The sequence below is a fragment of the Astatotilapia calliptera genome, chromosome 11 (assembly GCF_964374335.1).
Source record: "Astatotilapia calliptera chromosome 11, fAstCal68.1, whole genome shotgun sequence".
NCBI lineage: Eukaryota > Metazoa > Chordata > Actinopteri > Cichliformes > Cichlidae > Astatotilapia > Astatotilapia calliptera.
The window spans coordinates 22,948,198-22,966,819 of NC_137432.1; the positions used below are offsets into that span (position 1 = coordinate 22,948,198).

At 41.6% G+C, this 18,622-nt stretch overlaps 1 protein-coding gene across 1 annotated transcript in view; it reads left to right on the forward strand.

Annotated features, from left to right (window-relative positions):
* The window catches only part of kcnn3 (potassium intermediate/small conductance calcium-activated channel, subfamily N, member 3), a 64,707-nt gene that overhangs the window by 14,302 nt on the left and 31,783 nt on the right, over positions 1–18,622 (forward strand). Inside the window, 1 exon segment of the mRNA XM_026183934.2 lies at positions 1,898–1,993. Within this exon segment, the coding sequence (XP_026039719.2) occupies positions 1,898–1,993 (96 nt within the window).

The window sequence follows — 18,622 nt, forward strand, 5'->3', positions numbered from 1 at the left end:
CATAACTGTATGGATCCATCCTGCCTTGCATCAGTGGCTCAGGCTGCTGGTATTGCTGCTGACCATGTCCATCCCTTTATGACCACAGTGTACCCATCTTCAGAGGGCTCCTTCCAGGAGGATAATGCACCATGTCAAAAAGCGCAAATCATTAGAAATACCGGTTTCTGGAACACAGAAAGGAGTTCAATGCACTCAAATGAACTCCACAGTGAACAGATTTCAATCCAATAGAGCCCCTTTGGGATGTGGTAGAACAGGAGATCCACATTGTGAATGTGCATGTGTGATGTTATCATTGTAATATGGAGCAAAATGTGTTTCCAGCACCTTGCTGGGTCTATGCCGTGAAGAATTAAGGCAGTTCTGAAGGCAAAAGAGGTCCAACCCAGTATGAAGTGGGTCTGAGTGTATATATAAACTCACCGGCCACTTCATTAGTAAGATTTGCTGTGGAAATTCTCCCCGTTTCTGATGCTAACTTTGAATTAACACGTTGAAGTGCTTAAACACTTTTTTGACTGCACTGTGCTAAGTGTTGTGGAGGGGAATTATGGTGTGGGGCTGTTTTTCAGGGTTTGGGCTTAGTGTATGAAGAGTTCCTTTCACTTAGTTCCAGTAATACAAACTCTTAATACGTCAGCATACCAAGACATTTTGGACAATTTCATGCTCCTAACATTGCAGGAATTTGGGGATGACCCCTTCTTGTTCCAACATGATTGAGCACCAGTGCACTAAGCAAGGTCCATGAAGACATGGGTGAGCGACTTTGGTGTGGAAGAACCTCATTGGCCTGCATAGTCCTAACCTCAACCTGATAAAACACCTTTGGGATGAAGTAGAGCGGAAACTGTGAACCCATCAGTGTCTGACCTCACAGTAGAATGGTCAAAAATTCCTACAAACACACCCATAAACCTTGTGGAAACTCTTTCCAGAAGAGTTTAAGCTGTTGTAGCTTCAAAGGGTAGGCCGACATCATATTACACCGTATGGCTTAAGAGTGGCATGTCACGCACGTGAAGACAAACAAGCGACAAACATCCATTGTTTCAGACAATAGATGAACCAAGAGACGGCACCACAGCCCAGCATCAGATTAATACGTATTACTTTGAACTGTGAATCATGCTGCCAAACATAAAAACATACAGAGTTGGAAATAGTCATAGCTCCCCTCTTAATCAGAGGGGAGCTATAACCTTGTTCATGCAAAAGTTCACCTTGTTCATGCAAAACTAAATTTTGATGGCATCTCTTGTTGTAGCAGGTACCAAACTAGTTTTGTGACTGAAAAGCATGTTTAGTTTTCAAAATATCCCATGCCTATGGATGCACTCTGCACTATTAAAAATCACAATAGCAGTAGCACATACTCACACAGCCTTGTACGTGTTATAACTACCCCTTACTTTTTATGAAGATCAACATCCATAGTTAGTTTAAATGTTAAATAATTTTCTTCCTATTCAACCATTAAACATTTCAGTCTCAAAAAACTGCATCCAAATATGCACATCGCTCGCTATAATAATATAAGCAGTATAAGTAATAATATAAGTATAATAATATAAGGCTATGTAATAATATAAGGCTAATTGTGTGTGCATGTGTGTGCGTGCCAGTCTGTGTGTGCTTTAGCAGAGGTCAGTGCGAGGTCGTTCCTGCATGCTACGTATTGCTAGTCAAGATGACTGTTCGTGGCAGGTCAGAATGACCCTCAGGCCACGGAGAAATGTCCCGGCGCTCCCGAGGGGCTGTTAGCGTGTGTTGTCGTCCGTCATTGTACTCTGAATATTAAACCAACCGTCATGGCAAAGTCAATCTGTGCATATTACATTTGTGCTCTAATGTCGTGTCTCCAATGATAAGTGTTTCAATTTTCTCTCTACAGAGCTCCATGTACTCTCTGGCCCTGAAGTGTCTGATCAGCCTGTCCACTGTCATCCTGCTGGGGCTCATCATTGCTTACCACGCGCGGGAGGTTCAGGTAAAACATATGTGCATGTGTTGTGTCTCGCTTTACTGATCCAGACAAAAAGATGAAGTTAAAATTAAAAAAAATCACACACACATAGCAGACTGTAATACAACAAGTTGCTATTAAATCTCTGGGTAGGCAATATCTCTTTTGCACTACTGGACAAAGAAAATCCATGATAACCTTTCTGCATATTGTGATTCAAATTAAGAGGGAACCAGACGTCTGCACCTCCCCTGGGCTTTGCTTCCGGGCTTTAGAAAATTTAGCTCATAATGCCAGCCTTTGGTCAACAAAGGGAGTCTGACAAATGAAGGTTTGTACCCCTTAAACCTGCACTTTTTTCTACTGGCCGGCCGGGGGCAACCCCTCAGGTCACAAAAAGAAGCCTGATTTTTATTGCAACATACAACAAAACAAAACTCCTTTCTTTATTTACAGCCTCAGTAAACACGTTCTAATGAGTGGCGTCAAGTCTTATTTTGTAATTTATGGTCCAATTTAGAGTAAAGTAGTCAGTCTGGAGCATCCTCAGTTCTCACTCAGATATGTCTTTTACATACAGTCTGAGGTCTCTTCAGGACAGACGGAGTGACTTGTGTAAGATGTTATAAAAACCTAAGAAATCCAAGGATGGAAATAAGATGTGATGCAGTGGGTTAGGCAGAGAGCTGTCAGTTTGGAGACCAGGGGTTGAATCCTCTGTGACGCCAATAGCATATGATGAGCCCATGCACGGGTGTCTAGTTTAAAGTTCAGGCATTTTTTTTCTTTTTCTAAATTTCTACATTTTAGAATCTGGGAAGTTCCTGAAACGGCAGCTATGTTTATTGTGTTTCTCTTTAGGAGTGTTTTCTTGTGAGCCTCATCTGTGCTCTGTCCAAATTGTACACATTATGTTATCATCCCTTAGCCCTCTGAGACAGAGGGACCCAGATGTGTGTCGAATCCAGCCAATTAATGGCATTAATGACAGTCTTTGTGGGATCAACAAAACAGTCTTTGCGTGAAGTACATACACACTGAATGTTAAATACATATTCAGCCAATTACAGCCCTGTCATTCAATAGCTGCACAAAAAGCACAAATAAATATGCAAACACTCACACACGAGTCACACAAACACAGCCTTACAACCCCTTGTAAGTTTGAAATGATCAATCAGAAAGGCTTTCATGCTTCATGATATCTGTTTTGCTGTTTTGTCATTTTACTAATACAATGGTAGCAAAGTCATTTAGCCGGGGATTTCATCCGAAGCCATTTGCAATCGATGTGCATTGACTATTTATGGGAGCCTTGCGGGAATCAGACCCAATGAATACCCCCACACCAGCTATTACACCCACCAACGAAACCACGGAGCCACACTCATCCATCTAACGATGTGCTGGTTTAATGCTGTGATTTTTTTTATTACATCACAGCTTGGCTGTTGCTGGAAATGTCTATTAAAGTTCTGCTCTGAGGTTCAGGCTCTCCGTTCGCAGATCGATAACTGCTCGGTGATTTTTTATTCACTGTCGTACACAGGCACTGATAGGCTGGTAATTAGTCTTGGACAGTATTAAGAAGCCAGAACAGTGCGCGGAAGTGGTGCGAGTGAATAAACGTAGATGCGGTTTAGCGTTCATTGATAAAAGACCCTTCGTTTCTGCTCACAAATGTGTTGTCTCATTCACATACAGAGTCAGTCATCCACCCACACATGCTGTGGCTTCCACACGTGACAGGAACGTTAATACTGACAGAAGAACAGGAGATTGAGAGCGGCTACTGTCAGGCCAACAGAGAGAGATAAAAGGGTGTTCTGTTAATCTACTTCAGGAATAATTCCTTTTGATTAAATGAAGTTAGGAGTTTGGGGAAAATACCTTCAAGGTATACTTGGGTGGGAATGCCAGATGGATGGGGGTGGTAATGTTGGGGTTTACCTACAATCACTTTTCATGGGTGAATTAGAATGGTGATCATTTACACACATTATGTAAGCTGACAGACGTTTATATATTTGTTCTTTCTTCCTTTGGATGTTGTTTCTAATACTAACAGTGGTAACACTGTACTTACAAGAATTGCTAAGCCTAGAGACCTGGTTGCCGAGTTCCTGTCAACCAGTAGTTGCTGAAGGTTGCTGGGAATCACGATGAAATTGGTTGCTAGGACCCAGCCACCTGTAATACAGCCTCCCCCAATCCCCGTTGCTAAGTGAAACTGGTCGCAAAGATGTGTATATGGTGGTGTACTGTAAACCTGCATGCAATTGCTTTGGTTGCTAGGAGACTGATGCAGTTGCCCATAGTTTGTATGGAAGATATCAACTTGTCTGCAAATGATTCGCTAACAGTAGTTAGCACACTTTCTGTGCAAACACTTGCAAACTACACATTTTACTAATTGTGAAACTGATGCAAACTGGAAACAGAGAAAGTAAAAGTAAAAGCTGCCCCTTTTCAAACATGTTGGTTTCAGCAGTAAGGCACAATTTTTAATTTGAAGATGAATTGTCTTTGTATCCAGTAAGTAAATGGCTTCTGCATTAGCCTTATGCCATATGGGTGACTTACAAGTGAGCTAAACCAGCGCTATCAGATTTCTTACGTTTCAGTATTGCTAGCTGGTTAGTTGGCAAGTGTTTGCAGCGTCAGCGTCTTCCATGCAAACTACAGCCGATAATGGCAGTCTACCTTAAACCAAAGCAAATGCAAGGAGGTTTTTAATGCAGCATCATCTTCACAATCAATTTCTCCCAGCAACAGCGAGCAACCTCTAGCAACCGCACACCAACTAGGGGTAATACATATTTTTGTGATCAGATTTTCTAAAACATTCCATTAAGAGTCAAACCAAAGTTGAGGAAACCTGAAATAATCGTAACTTTTCCTCAAATGTTTGACCAGAAACGCTGCATATAGAAACACAACTAAAGCATAGTTAAACTTTAAATAAACAAATGTCGACGTGAAAGCCTTAAATTCCAGGTTTTTCTGGTCTAGAAGTAATAATACTTCCTGGAACAGAGCCTTTCTCAGCATTATATCATGTAGAGCTCATGACGTGTCTGCCTGCTCCTGGTGCCTCGCGAACTAGAGCAGCCACAAAAAATTAAGGATGATTAAATATTGATTGTGTGTATCTCCTGTTTAGAAATGTTACAATGACTGATGCTGACTACCGTTTTGAACCTTAGGGTGTGTTTTGTCTTTCCACTTCTCCATCGACTCAGTCACTCATCCTGCGTTTGCTACAAAGTGAACTTATAGAGAACAAGTGCTGACAGCTGCTGCTACATTATTTACACTCCACTTGATGTAATGCTGCCACATAACTATACAGCAGATATTTATAATTATATCAGTCACATAAACAAACTATAGAACGGCACGTGTACTTGAGGCCTCAAAGCGCAGCTGTTTTTCGAAAAGTACATGTTGGAATTGACATATTTCTTCACAACACAAAAGAAAAATTTATAACACAAACCTCTCTACAGGTAAACTTTATTTACAAAGTGAACTGTTTCAACCTACACAAACACAGTGGAGACTGCACCTGTACCAATATATAATAATCTTATAAATGATAAAATTATAAAAATAAAAGTGAATTGAGTACTCATTCAGAGCACTCACATGCAATAAAATAACACTTTTTATTTTAGTTCCATAGTTATAACCTGTGTGCAAATATATCTTTAGCTACTTAACTCATTTTAATAATCATTTTTGAAATCCTGATGCCCAGAAAGAGACGAACCACTGCAAAGGTTGAGACGGCTGAGAAGTGTTGTGCTTACCAGGCACTGATGACCAGTAACAAAATCTTTATTTCACTGCTGCTTTTGTTGCATCTAAGCAGAGGCAGATAGACCTAAAAAAACCAGCTCGCTCATTATATACTAGCAAACAACTCAAATACAGTCCTGTAATTTGGTATTGTGGCCGTCAATTCATTTTTTAATGTGTTTTAAAACCACAACTGGCCAGTTTGTACTACAGCTGGGGAATTATCAGCTAATCCGATCACTGGCTTACTTGCCTATTTAGCAAGGTGTACTATAATTCACTACAATGCTAAATGCGATGTTGATCTTTTTTTCTAGAAAAATAGGCTTAGATGTGTGTACCTGCTTGAGATACTGAGCAGCTCTCTCTTCAGTGTGCTTTTCGTTAATGTAGAAAATGAGGCCCTTGATTATGGGTGACTGGGATAAAAGTTTCTTTGTACACTCATCACAAATGGTGAAGTTAGCTTCAGAGGGCAAAACGGCTTTTATATGAGACTGTAAACAAGTTTATTTCCACTGTTAAACTGAACATTTTCACAGTAGATGAGTCAGTGCCATTGAATGGAACTTTTTCCCATAAATTTGTGATTTTTTTTTTTCTGTAAACTTGCAGGACTTTTCTAAGATGTAAAACTTTTCAAGTGTTCTCTCATAAATTTTTAGTTCTTTCTTGTAAATTTGCATGGGTTTTATTTGTGGGGTTTACTCCTAAATATGTCTTTGTTTTGTTTTTTCAAAACAAAATGTAATTAAAACAGGAATTAGAATATAAAGTGTGTCATTAGAGTGAGAGGTAGCAGTTTATTTTCTTGTAGTTTTTTTTGTATGCATACAAATGTGCTTAAATGTTGAGATGCATCCACTAAATGCATGCTAGTTATGCTGGCTGCTCAAGGCTGCCTGTTTGCTTAGATGCATGTCAACATAAAGTGTGCCTGTGTGCCTCTGCCTTTTATTGTTGGATGGTTCAAACACACACACACACACACGCGCGCACACACACACACACACGAGAAGTAATGCTGTGCAAAATGAAAGGTATTGTTCAATAAAGATCTCATTTTCAGATTATGACACACTCTGCCGGTGCATTTTGTCCAGCATGTAACAGGATATTACAAGTACACACACGTACACACACGTACACACACACACACACACACACACACACACACAGACACACACACACACACACACACACAGACTCATTCATGCACACAATAACCAGCAACATTAAAACTGCCAAAACAGCTGCAGCCCATCAGAGGACTGGCACAGGACCACTCAGGGTGTACTGTGATATCTGGCACTGGGATGTTGGCAGCACATCCTTTGGGTCCTGTGGGTTGCAGGGTGGGGCATTCATTGATCGGGCTTGGTCCTGCTCATCTCCCAGACTGGAGCTACTGGACAACACCTCGGGCTCTTCTTTAGTAATTTTTGGGGTGTGGTGAGGTGTATTTAGAAACCACCGAGTGTGCGCTTGTGCTAATGTTTAGGTACACTTCAAAGTAACATCCAGATGAATGCCACCATCCAAGGAACATAACAAAGTGATAAGTGTCATTCATCAGTGGTTTACTGTTATGGCTGATCAGTGTTCAGAGTAGCTGCAGAGTCACTTGAGAGCAGGAAACTGTTTTGGGTTTAACTGGTGGTTATTATTCCACATTCATCCCCCTCACTTTCTTTTACTGCTCTCTGTTCATTTGTTCCTGTGTAAGTCTTTATTCTGCATTTCTGTTTACCACCATTAAGATGTTTCTCTTTGCCTTTCTTTCTTCCTTCCTCCTGCTTTTCCGTCATTATCACATTAGATCTATCTCCCTCCTTCTCTACTGAGCCTCAATCCAATTTTGTTGTTAAGTTACATATCCTCCTTCTCCCAGACAGCTCTCCTCCCTTGTTACACAGCATTCAGCTTCTCACCTATTCACCCTTCTCCTGCTGTACTTTAACACTCATCCACATTTATCTTCTTCTTTTATCTTGCCCCCTTTTCACAGTGTGTTTCGCTGCATCTTTCCCTGCCTTCCTCTTTTGGAAGTTTCTCTCGTCTTCCTCCTCTTTCTGTCTTGTCTAATCTGTCAGGGGACAGCCCAAAGTAATTGTGCTCAGCATGAAACAAGGAAAAACAATCCATCTTGACTGCAGTGCAGCTCATCGGTAATCATCACAGATTACAAATATTTCCCCTTATTCGCAGCCATCAAAGGGGAAAAAAAATAGCTCTGACAGTAATAATCTTGTTGGCGAAAAGTGATAATTAATAAAATGAAGCAAGGCCACATTGTCAGCCAAATATAATGGGTGGTTTAATAGAGACCAGGATCACCTCAGTACTTGAGTCTGTTTTGATTAAGTGGTGATTTTTGTTATAAATATCCTCTACTTCGAAATACAGCTCTGCGGAGCTCAAACTGATTGTGACGACTGTATATATAATTTTAGACCATAATCATTTGTCGGTAGCACTTTATAATGTCACACTATTAAGCATTAGTAAGCTATTAGCAAGCACCTCATATCATTACTCCTCCTTAGTATTATTATTAGTAACTTTTGATATGTTTATCCATCTTTTACTGTTGCACCCTGTACACCTATAACTGCTAGTAATAATATAACTGTAAATACTAAGGAGGACTGATGCTAAATAAATGATGAAATAAGCACTTGCTTATACCTTAATAGGGCTAATAGTTAGACAATAAATAAAAGCGCTACCAATTTGTCTTTTTTTGTTTTTTTTGCTTGTACATTGCTTTAAACCTCAGAAAACCTTCGCCAAAGTCTTATTACTTAATCATGGGCATACTCTATGGTTGCAACCACTGCATACTGTAATTCTAATCATGTGACATTTGCTTCCAAAAATTGGTAATTTCACTAAAATCTGTTAGTGATTTGTTTGAAAAAATGATCTGTTCATTGAGATTGGTTAATTCTCTCCAACAACAAAAAGAGGAGTTTATTGTCACAACAAACTCAAAGTTACAGTCAAAAAATTACAGCTACGTGAAAAAAGAAAGGCCATATGCAGTCCTGCTGCTGCAGTGGTCCAGCCAAAGTTCAGGCCTTAACCCAACCGAAATGCTGCGGCGTGACCTTAAAAGTGCTGCGCATAAACAAATGCCTCCAAACTTCAATGAACTGAAGCAATATTGTAAAGAAGAGTGGGCCAAAACTCCTCAACAACAATGTGAGAGACCGATAGAGTCGTACAGAAAATGATTACATCAAGTTATTTTGCTAAAGGTGGTTCTACAAGCTACTGATTTATGAGGTGCGCTCAGTTTTCACAGCGCTGCACAGAATCCTGCGAAAACTTTCTTTTTTGCATGAATGTATATTGAAACTGGGGGGAAATGAGTAACAGTAACTCAGGAGGCTCAGATTTACACTGGGAGTAACCAGAACGGACAAGATTAGAAATGGGTATGTCAGTGCTCAGGTCGAGTTTGATGGGATAGTTAGAGAGCCGAGGCTGAGATGGACACGTGTAGAGGAGGGGCAGTGGATATACTGGAAAAAGAATGCTGAAGATGGAGTTTTCAGGCAGGAGGAAAAGATGAAGACAACAGAGGAGGTTTATGGATGTAGTGAGGGAGGGCACACAGAGGGTGGTGTGACGGAGAATGTAGGGATGGAGATGGAGAAGGAGGCAGATGAGCTGCTGTGTCGGCCCCTAAAGGGAGTAACAGGAAGAAGAAGACTGAATGACTTAAGTTGCCTGCTTAGCTAATTGATTCGTTATTTCAGTGTTTCGTTCAGCTGGAGCACTGGTTGGCATCTGGGTGCCGGCAGAAATAAAATAGGGGTAAGTAGGAGTTCAAGATTCAGTGTTAAGTGAAGCAGAAGTGTTTGTGTGTGTGCGTGTTGTCACTTTTGGCTTCACAGTGAAAAGTGACAGTGAAAAGAGACAAGGAGCTGACATGAGAAATGTTTGATTTGTCAGAACATTTTGTGCTCTGTCAGCTGAGCCCCGCTGACATTCCTGGGTTTGCTTCTTTTATTTTTAATTCAGCAAACTGGAATGCTACAATACCGTCCCCCTCCAAAAAAGACAAATACAAACTTTCACAAGATGCTCCTGTTGTAACTTTGATTTTCATTACTTCACTGTATGTTTAGATGCAGTCATTGGAGTACAAATTGGCCTGTTCACCAAAACTGCCAAACTGCTAAAATACCCAAATGTTCCAATAACGTTCCAGAATTATTTCCCAGATTGCTGTTGGTTTTCACAAAAACCTTCTGTCTTATGTTTTCTCGGTTGTTATTACACACTTTATTGAGCTTGTGCACCTCAGAAATCCCCTTTTAAACCTTTAAAAATAAACAAAGAAGCATCTTAGTCTTCTTTGAATTATTAATTTTAGAAGATTTCTAAAGCTAATTCGTGAATTGTTTTTGCAGCACAGATGGGTTTGAGACCTTCAGTATTAGAGCGTGCGAACTGTATTTGAATGTCTACATTCTGTTTTATTTATTTAAAATTCCTGACAGATGCTGGTTTAATCTTTAACATTAGTAAATTATATTAAGCTTTTACTAATTATAGACTTATAGAAGAAACTGCCTTCATTGATAAAATAATACGGGATAAATAAGGCTGTGTTTTTACCCTATTTTTTTTTTTTATCCACGATGCTGCATTAATCTGAGTCCTTATGTCACAAAAACCTACAAATTGCTGAAATGTTGATATGATCCTCGAAAAACGTGCAAATCTGTACAGTTTTCTCCTTATTTTCCTCAGTGAGAAATAATAAAGTCTCTTCTTGTTCTGATAATGTCTCTGCAAAAATCTACACTTCTCAAGTGCTCTTTCAGGTGCTCATTGGTACCTCTTGCCTGATATTTCCAACTCCACTGTATGATTTGCATCAGAGCACAAGAATCAGAATCAGAATCAGAATACTTTATTCATCCCGAGGGAAATTAGGGGTTACAGCAGGCAGCACGCTAATGGCGCATGCGCACTCACAAAGGAACCTTCTGACCAACTTTACACAAACATCACATTGGGCAGACATGTCAGAAGGTAGGCTGATAGGAAAAAAACAACGAAAATACACTACATGAGGTAAGAGGAGGAGAAAAAAAACTCCACTCAGACTGAGCTCCTAGTGGGAGAACAGTTTGATAAAAGAAAAAACACCTCAGCACAAAAGCACATGACTATCAATACACCATAGAAACACGAGACAAGCAACAGGGCGGGTAAAGGGTAAGAGAGAGCCGGCGTAGACAGCGCATCCGGTCCTGCAGCATCTGTGCTGGTCCAGTTGACTGCTATCATCCCCGGTAGGGCACAAGCATCGAAGGCGTTGGAAAGGGAGGGGGATGAGTGAGTGCTTATCAGTGTAAGTGTGTGTGTGTGCGTGTCCATAGTCTGGCTGAGACAGTGTCCTTCGGCCTATCAGGCTAAGTAAACAGTCCTCCAGCCAATCCAGGTGTCCTTCATGGGGCGGGAAGAATAGTCATCACACAGTCGTTATCAGGGAGTTGTTTTGGTGGGCTCCAGCCTTGGGCCTGCAGCTGGGGCCGTGGTGTCCAAATGTTGAATATTGTTGATTTCTCCTTTGTGAGCAGCTCGAATTCTAGCACTCCGAGGCTGGTCTCTCGATCTCCCGTTGAAGAGCTGCGAGCCTCCCCATGATGGTATCAAACTTCTGTTCCGTGGTGTTGTCAGTCTTTTGATTCTGAGACTTCACAACTGCAGTGATCCGTTCCGCGATGTTTTCCAACTGTCGCTCAAGGGTCTCATTTTGAGCAGGCCTCTCTCTGATGTTTCCCCTCATACACTCAATGGTGTTGTTTTGAGCCTTCACAGCAGCTGTAAGCGTCTCCAAGGTGTTGACCATATTACGTTCGTTGTGAGAGGTCGCACCTCGTCCCGTCGCTTCGAATCCAGCGGGCAGCCTTGTGGGGGTTTGAACAGCCGGTTCCGCTTTCTTATTTCTCTGATAAACCAGGGCTAAGCCAACGCAGATCAGCATGAACCCTGTTATCATGGTTCCGAATAGGTAGATATCTTCAGCGTCCTCGATCGACAGTCCCGCCAGGCACACGGTCCTCCAGTTCTGCCACCCGTCCATCGTGTAACCGGCAGGGAAAGTCCCTCCAGGGCACTCAGGCTCTCCCGAGCCCCGACTTCTCGTTGAGAAAAGGGTGTCAATAGCACTCAGAGACCAGTTGATCAAATCCATAATTCTCTTTTAGGTTTAGAGAACGACAGGACTGCAAGTGGCCATCAGACCCTGCTGCATGGGGCTTGTTGAAGAAGTGATGACATTTTACCAGAGAGCCGTCTGGAACAAATACTTTGAGCATCTAATGGAGCAGTTTATTCCTTCCAGTTCCAGTTCAGATGCCTGCTGGGTAGTATTGCATTAACAGCTGTGATGCGTGTTTTTTGTTGTTTGTTTTCCTTTTTGGGGTCTTTTTTGTCTTTGTAGTAGTTTTAAGACTTCTTTAGAGGGTTAGTGCACAGATTTAGCTTCTCCTGCATTTGTCAGAAAAGCATGAAACTGTCCACAGGTCATTTTTGCAAATTGTGTTATGGCCTATAGTTACATTTTAATGTTAAGTGACCTTCAGTGGATGAGGGAAAAGTGCATGTTAAATGTGTGCTGGGTACTCTGCAAGTTACCACCCTGGAAATGTTTTTCTCCATTTGAACCTACATCGTGATGCCTAAATCTGGTCAAAAGTCAAATGTGTGCATACTTTTCTTTTTGTATTTTGAGCAACACTTACTGTACATGTGTGCTTCAATTACGGGGAGGAGGAACATATAAGATTGTTTAGTTCAAATAAACAATCATATATGTTGTTGTATTTCTGTCATTTTGGTTCCAAATGAATCTGTGTGAGGTCTGTTTATTTGCCTGAATTGATGTGATCCCAGTCAGTGGCTACATAAGCATGTGCTATCATAACCAGCGTTGCTGTCATTACTCCAAGAAAAGTGATGTATTACACATTACTTGTTACTTTTATAAAAATGAATGCAGTACATGACTTAATCCCTCACCAGAGAAAGTAAATTGTTAGTCAATTTGTTACGTTACTTCCTCATTACTCTTTAACAGGAATTCAAATGCATTTTCACACAACCACCACAGGAATCCCAATCCTAATCAGGACACACGGTCTGTCTTTAAGTGCATCCATCTGAACACAAAGCAGTTGAAAACCAACCCAAAAAGACTGAATATGATTTGCACTGTGATTCTACTTTAGAAGCACGAATAGATAGAAATGAGGTCTACAAAGCTGCAATCTGACAGCTCATCACTGCCTTTGTTACCCATTGAAGATCAAGCTCTGGCTGCTGGCCTGGGGGTCAGTATACACTCAGATTTAACATGGTTCTTCACCACTTTATGTCAGCATGCTGCCCGTGCAGATGTTTGCAAAGAGCCAAAGCGGTGTTGTTTCTGTCCAGTTTGCACTTTACCATCGCGCACTTGTCTTTACTTGCAATAAAACTAAAAGTAATGGGGGGCAGGGTTCATATATCCACCCGTCACGCAGATAACTGAGGATCTTTTATAACAAAAGTAACAACATAATTCTGACTTTAATGTGTTTACTGAATTTAGTACGGTAACTCGTTAAATTACTGCATTACTGAAAAATGCAAAGGTATTATGGTGACTTCTTACAGCCGACACTGTTCATAATATCGACTCGTATATCGACTCGTATTAGTCGCCAGTTTCTGAAGACTGTGTGTTGTCAAAAGTTCCAAGTTGCTTCCGAGTTCACAGTTTATGTTTGGGAACTTGATATTGTTAAAAAGTAAGCAGGCATAAGGATGAATGATAAATTCAGCAAAATTGGGTAGTATTCAAATTAATTCCTGGGTTTCAAGGAGAATTTTAAGTGGCAGTCGACACCTTCCTGTGCACCCCTGCCTCTTGCACTTGCTTAAAGGTCCACATTCTGTTTTAAAACACCTGCTCTATTTGGCTAATGAGTAGAAAGATTTTGTTACCTACTGATTGCGGAGAAATATTCCCAAATGAATGTCACTATTTGAACCAACTCAATTACCAGAGCACTCTCCACTGAGCGAATGCCCATCAAAGGAAAACTTTTACTTTCCAGTTCTGACACTCTCCATCTTCTCTTTCTTTATCTGTTCACGTAGGTCCCTTCTTCCCTTTTGCCTTCGTAGAGTTTCCAGAGTTTCTCCAGTTGTTCTAACATCTGCTTTTTGGCAGTTGCTGTTATTTTCCAACTTGATTTTGTGACCAGTGGTAGTTGCAGAACTTAGAAGTGGGGGTTAGAGAGAATCAATCTAGGTGCTGATGTTGTCGTTATTTTATAATAACAATCAACATTGTGCAGTCATGTGCTGGAAGTAATATTTGACAGGATAGTGTACAGATAATGTGCATTATCATGTCAGTTATTATCCTGTGAGTACAGGATTAGAAAAGAGCATATCAGAGGGACAGCTCAGGCTGGAGCTTGGAGACAAAAGGCTGAGCTGGTTTGGACATGGACAGGAAGGATCGTGGATGTATTGGACAAAGGGTGTTAAAGATGGAGCTGCGAGGCAGGAGGAAAAGAGGAAACTCTCAGAGGAGGTGAAAAGGGGTTGGTGTGACAGAGGAGGATGCTTGGAATAGGTGAGATGGAGGCAGATGATCCGCTGTGGTGACACCCACAGGAAGCAGCCAAAAGAAGAATCATTTCGTCATTTTCTTGCACGCATAACAGAAAGCTCCGTTTATTGTGCTTGCTATCTGAAACACCTGTCTGATTACTGAAGAGTGAAGTGTATCAAAAACGCAAAACAACCAGGGTTTGGCCTCTTTGGCCTCTTTTCAGCATGAAAATCAACACTGTCCAATAATCTAACCATAGTTAATTTGTCATCCTTGACAATACGTTTCTTTAATGAATGATTTCTACTTTTGATGATTGAGGTTGAACTTGCTTTTGTTTAACTGTAACCAGATAAAGTCAGTAAACAGACTATAGAAGATTTTTATCCCAGTGTTGTGGTTATTGAGCGTCAGCATCACCACACACCTTTAGTATAAATTTAATAGATGCATGAGTATGGATAGAAATAATGGAGCATTACTGGAGATTTATGTACAGTAGCATTAGTCTAGCCAGTGATGAATTTTTAAAACCAAAGTTTGCAAGCATCCTTTGGCTGATTCGAAAGATAATGATAGATGATTTCAAAGGCTAAATGTTTGCTTAGAAAAAGAATATTTCAGAAAGTTTCACCTTATCTCAGCTGTGTTTGATGTGGCGTCCAGAGACTTCCATGTATTTGAAGTTCTGTTATGTGATTCACTCTGATAACTCACGAGTCGCCTCTGTTCTTCACAAACACACACACACGCACACGCACACACACACACATGCATCATTTTTTTAGCTCATAAACTTGAAAGAAATCCAGACGTGAAAGGCAAAAATTGAATTGTTGTTGAAATTAATCAAATAGAAACGCTAAGAGAGTGTGTGAGAAAGGGATGTTTCTCCAGTCCATTAGTGCACTTTAAGCATTACAGAGCTGTACTATTCAGTTACTTTTGGAGAATTTTAGAAGCAGTCCATTGATCAAGAAGACACGAGCTTGGCACTCACAGCTACTCAAATGCAGGCAGGATGGCATTAGGGTAATAAAGTGAGCAGCAGCCCTCCAAAAAGGCTGTGTCCTGTTATTTAAAGTGAAGTGCAGCCATAAGATGTCTAATAGTGGGACGGTTATTTTATGATGTCTTGCTCTCATTTTTGGCACAATGTACATTTGCCCTTGAAACTACAACCAAGAGGTAAACTACAGCATCCACTTTAGACTCGTAACACGCAGGAAGCATTTTGACCATTTACTTCTAGGAATTGTTAATTTATCACATGGGATTTGAAGCCTCTGGCCATTGCTCACATCTCAGTTTGTCTTTCGTGTATTCGCGCTGAGGAAATTCCTGGTCTCCAGACAACGCTGCTGGAAACCTCTCCTCACTCTCTCCCACTTACTGTTTTTAGACTGGTGGCAAACGAGGCAGCATCACACATGCACACATACCTTTCCTCATCTCTCGCACTTTCCAACACTTCCTTTTCACTTTGGTGAACCCTCTCCCCTTCGTTTCCTCTTTCATAGAAACAGCCACAGGGGTGTTCCCTCAGAGCTGCAATCACAGTCAGGGAAAGTGTGTTATCCTCTCTGAATATTCACGTATATCAGGGTGTGTGAATCTATTTTCTGCCTGTTCTAGGGATTTCCATGCTGTAGGACCCAGACATCCCCCCAGAGCTGTGACTGTGTGTAAGAGTATGTGTGCATGCTTTTTAGTGTACGCTCTATCATCATCTCCTTCAGTGATTAGGACTGTCTCTGCCCCAGACTGGGGTTTAGTCTTTTTTCACTCCCATGGGAAATGGAGACTTGAGGCTGATTTGCATGCAACTGTCTCTTTTTTCAGTCTTTGCTGCACTTTATAGGATCGTCTGGATGTGTGCATGTGCACGCGTATGCGTGCTTGTGTGCATGCGAGTGTGCAAAATTGTCCTTGCTTGCTCGCTTGGTAGGGTCTAACCAGTGCTGCATCTGGTTCCGTGATGAGAGACATCTGCAATCGGGGACTTAACCCGATTAGAGAGGTACGATGGCCTGGGGGGAGCAAGAAATGGTTGAGGCATGGTTGGATGGCTGAGAAGAAAAGATGGAGAGGTCACAAACTGACCAGCGGGCTACAGACGTAGCAGCTGGAGCAGGGAGTGCTTTAGGTGGAGAGTGTCCTGTCAGACCTCACACCTTCACCTGTGGAGAAATCTCAGTCTATCTTTGGTGCTGTCATTTTTGCACATTTCTCCTTTTCCTTTTTATCCCCGTTGTCTTTTGCTGTCAGGCTTATTTTTTTCCTCTTCCTTTAACCTCCTTCTGTCCTGTCTGCTTTCCATTATATTCTTTGCCCCTTGCCCTCAGCCTGTAATGGCACAGACTTTAAATTTATCTATTTTCTCTTCATCCTCATCATTGTTACCAGGCGCTTTATGGTTTTTTTTCACTCTCTTCCTGTCTTTTTTGTCTCCTGATGGCTGTGCACATATGCATACACTTTTCCCACACTCTCTTCCCTCATCCTTTCCCTCTGTCTTGGTCATGTGGGGGCAGTGGCACTCACTCATTCCAATTGACAGATTACTTTCCTAATGGAATTTAATTATTTATCCCTTCCTCATGGCGATTTAGCCAGGAAAAGACCGACAGCAGCAGCAGCAGTGTGCGGGAGGACAGGGCAGAAGGGGAAGGCGAGGAGGGGGGAGAGAGAAAGAGAGGAAGGGAGAGGTGCTCATTTCCTCCTGTGGCAAGAAACTGGATCACCTCCGTTTTGATTTGGAGAAATGTCATTCAGCGAGAAAGGGAACAGGAGTGAGGGATGGTGAAAGAAAAATGGAGGCAGAAAGACGCCAAGAAACACAAATTCATACAGAGGGAGAAAAGAATGAATGACAGGTGGCTTGTGGGCAAAACGTGTGAGTATGAATGAATATACATACATTTTACTGCATGGATAACACTCATGTGAACACGGAAAACCTGTTTTTATCACACAGGAGTTCATGACTTACACCGGATACTTATTCTAAACTTAAACACAACTATGATTACACAACTCACAAACATGAGCCATAAACATTAAGTCTATTGCTCTAAATGGCTGGTGAGTCCCAATAATGTGACACTGTGAACAGATTTTTGTCACCTAAATCTGAGGGGTCACTCACACCCAAAACCATTGCGGGGAAGGTGGGTGCTAGACAACCTGTCTGTGCTTTCGTCTCTGTACCTCTTCACTCGCTGTCGTACACACCTCAGTCTCTTTTCTTGTGTCTCCTTTTTCCGTCTTCTTGCCGCGTCTCTCCCTTCCATCTTTTTGGCTCTCTGTCTCTCCCTCTCCCTCTCTCTCTCTCTCTCTCTCTCACACACACTGGGGATCCTAATTAAGCTTGGCTGCTCTTTGATGTTGTCGCCTTGGCAACAGTCACCATGACGAGGCTGGGTCTGCACACTCTCTCACCAACTCGCCCAGGCATACACAGATACACACAAGTACAGTGCACGCACACACACACACGCACATGCAAATACGCGCACGCACACATAGGCTGTGTGAGACCATTAAAGAGTACAGCCAGCGTTTGACCCTTGGTGCAAATGATAGCTTGCAAAATGGCTCAGGTGTGTGCGCAGGCTACATATGTGTGTATCTGTACACATGTAGTCAGCATGTGTGCATACATGTAATAGAAGTAGAACAACATGCAACCGACCGTGCTAGACGAAGGTGATGATTAATGTGGAGGTGCATGCATGTAGGTGGTTGAGAAAGCTTCAGTTCGGCTTCATCACGACAGTGACCAGGTGGCTGTGACACACATACAGCTGTCATGGCCGCTTGCTCTTTCATTTGACCTCTTGTTGTATTTGTTTTGTTTTCCTAAATAAATGTTGGTGTGGGCTAAAAGCCCTTGAGATGAATCATGTGGTAAAGAGCAATTGTTAGCACTGGCTGTTTCTCCAGGCAGTACATCAATTGGTAAACTCAGCTGACTTCCAGCGGGGGAGTTCCTCATTTCTCTCCCCATGCCCCGACCTTTCTCTTTAGTCTCTGCTTTCTGGTTCTCTCTCGCTCCTTAACCTTTTCTCCCCCCAGCAGTAATCTCTTTACAAATTTTACAATTGAGTCCTAGCATTTTGTTTTGAGAGGTGAAAAATGTATGCCAGTGCACTGCAAAATTCCAACTTATCCCAAATGCAGAGCTTCAAAAATGGTGCTTTCTTAAAAAAAAATATTATTTT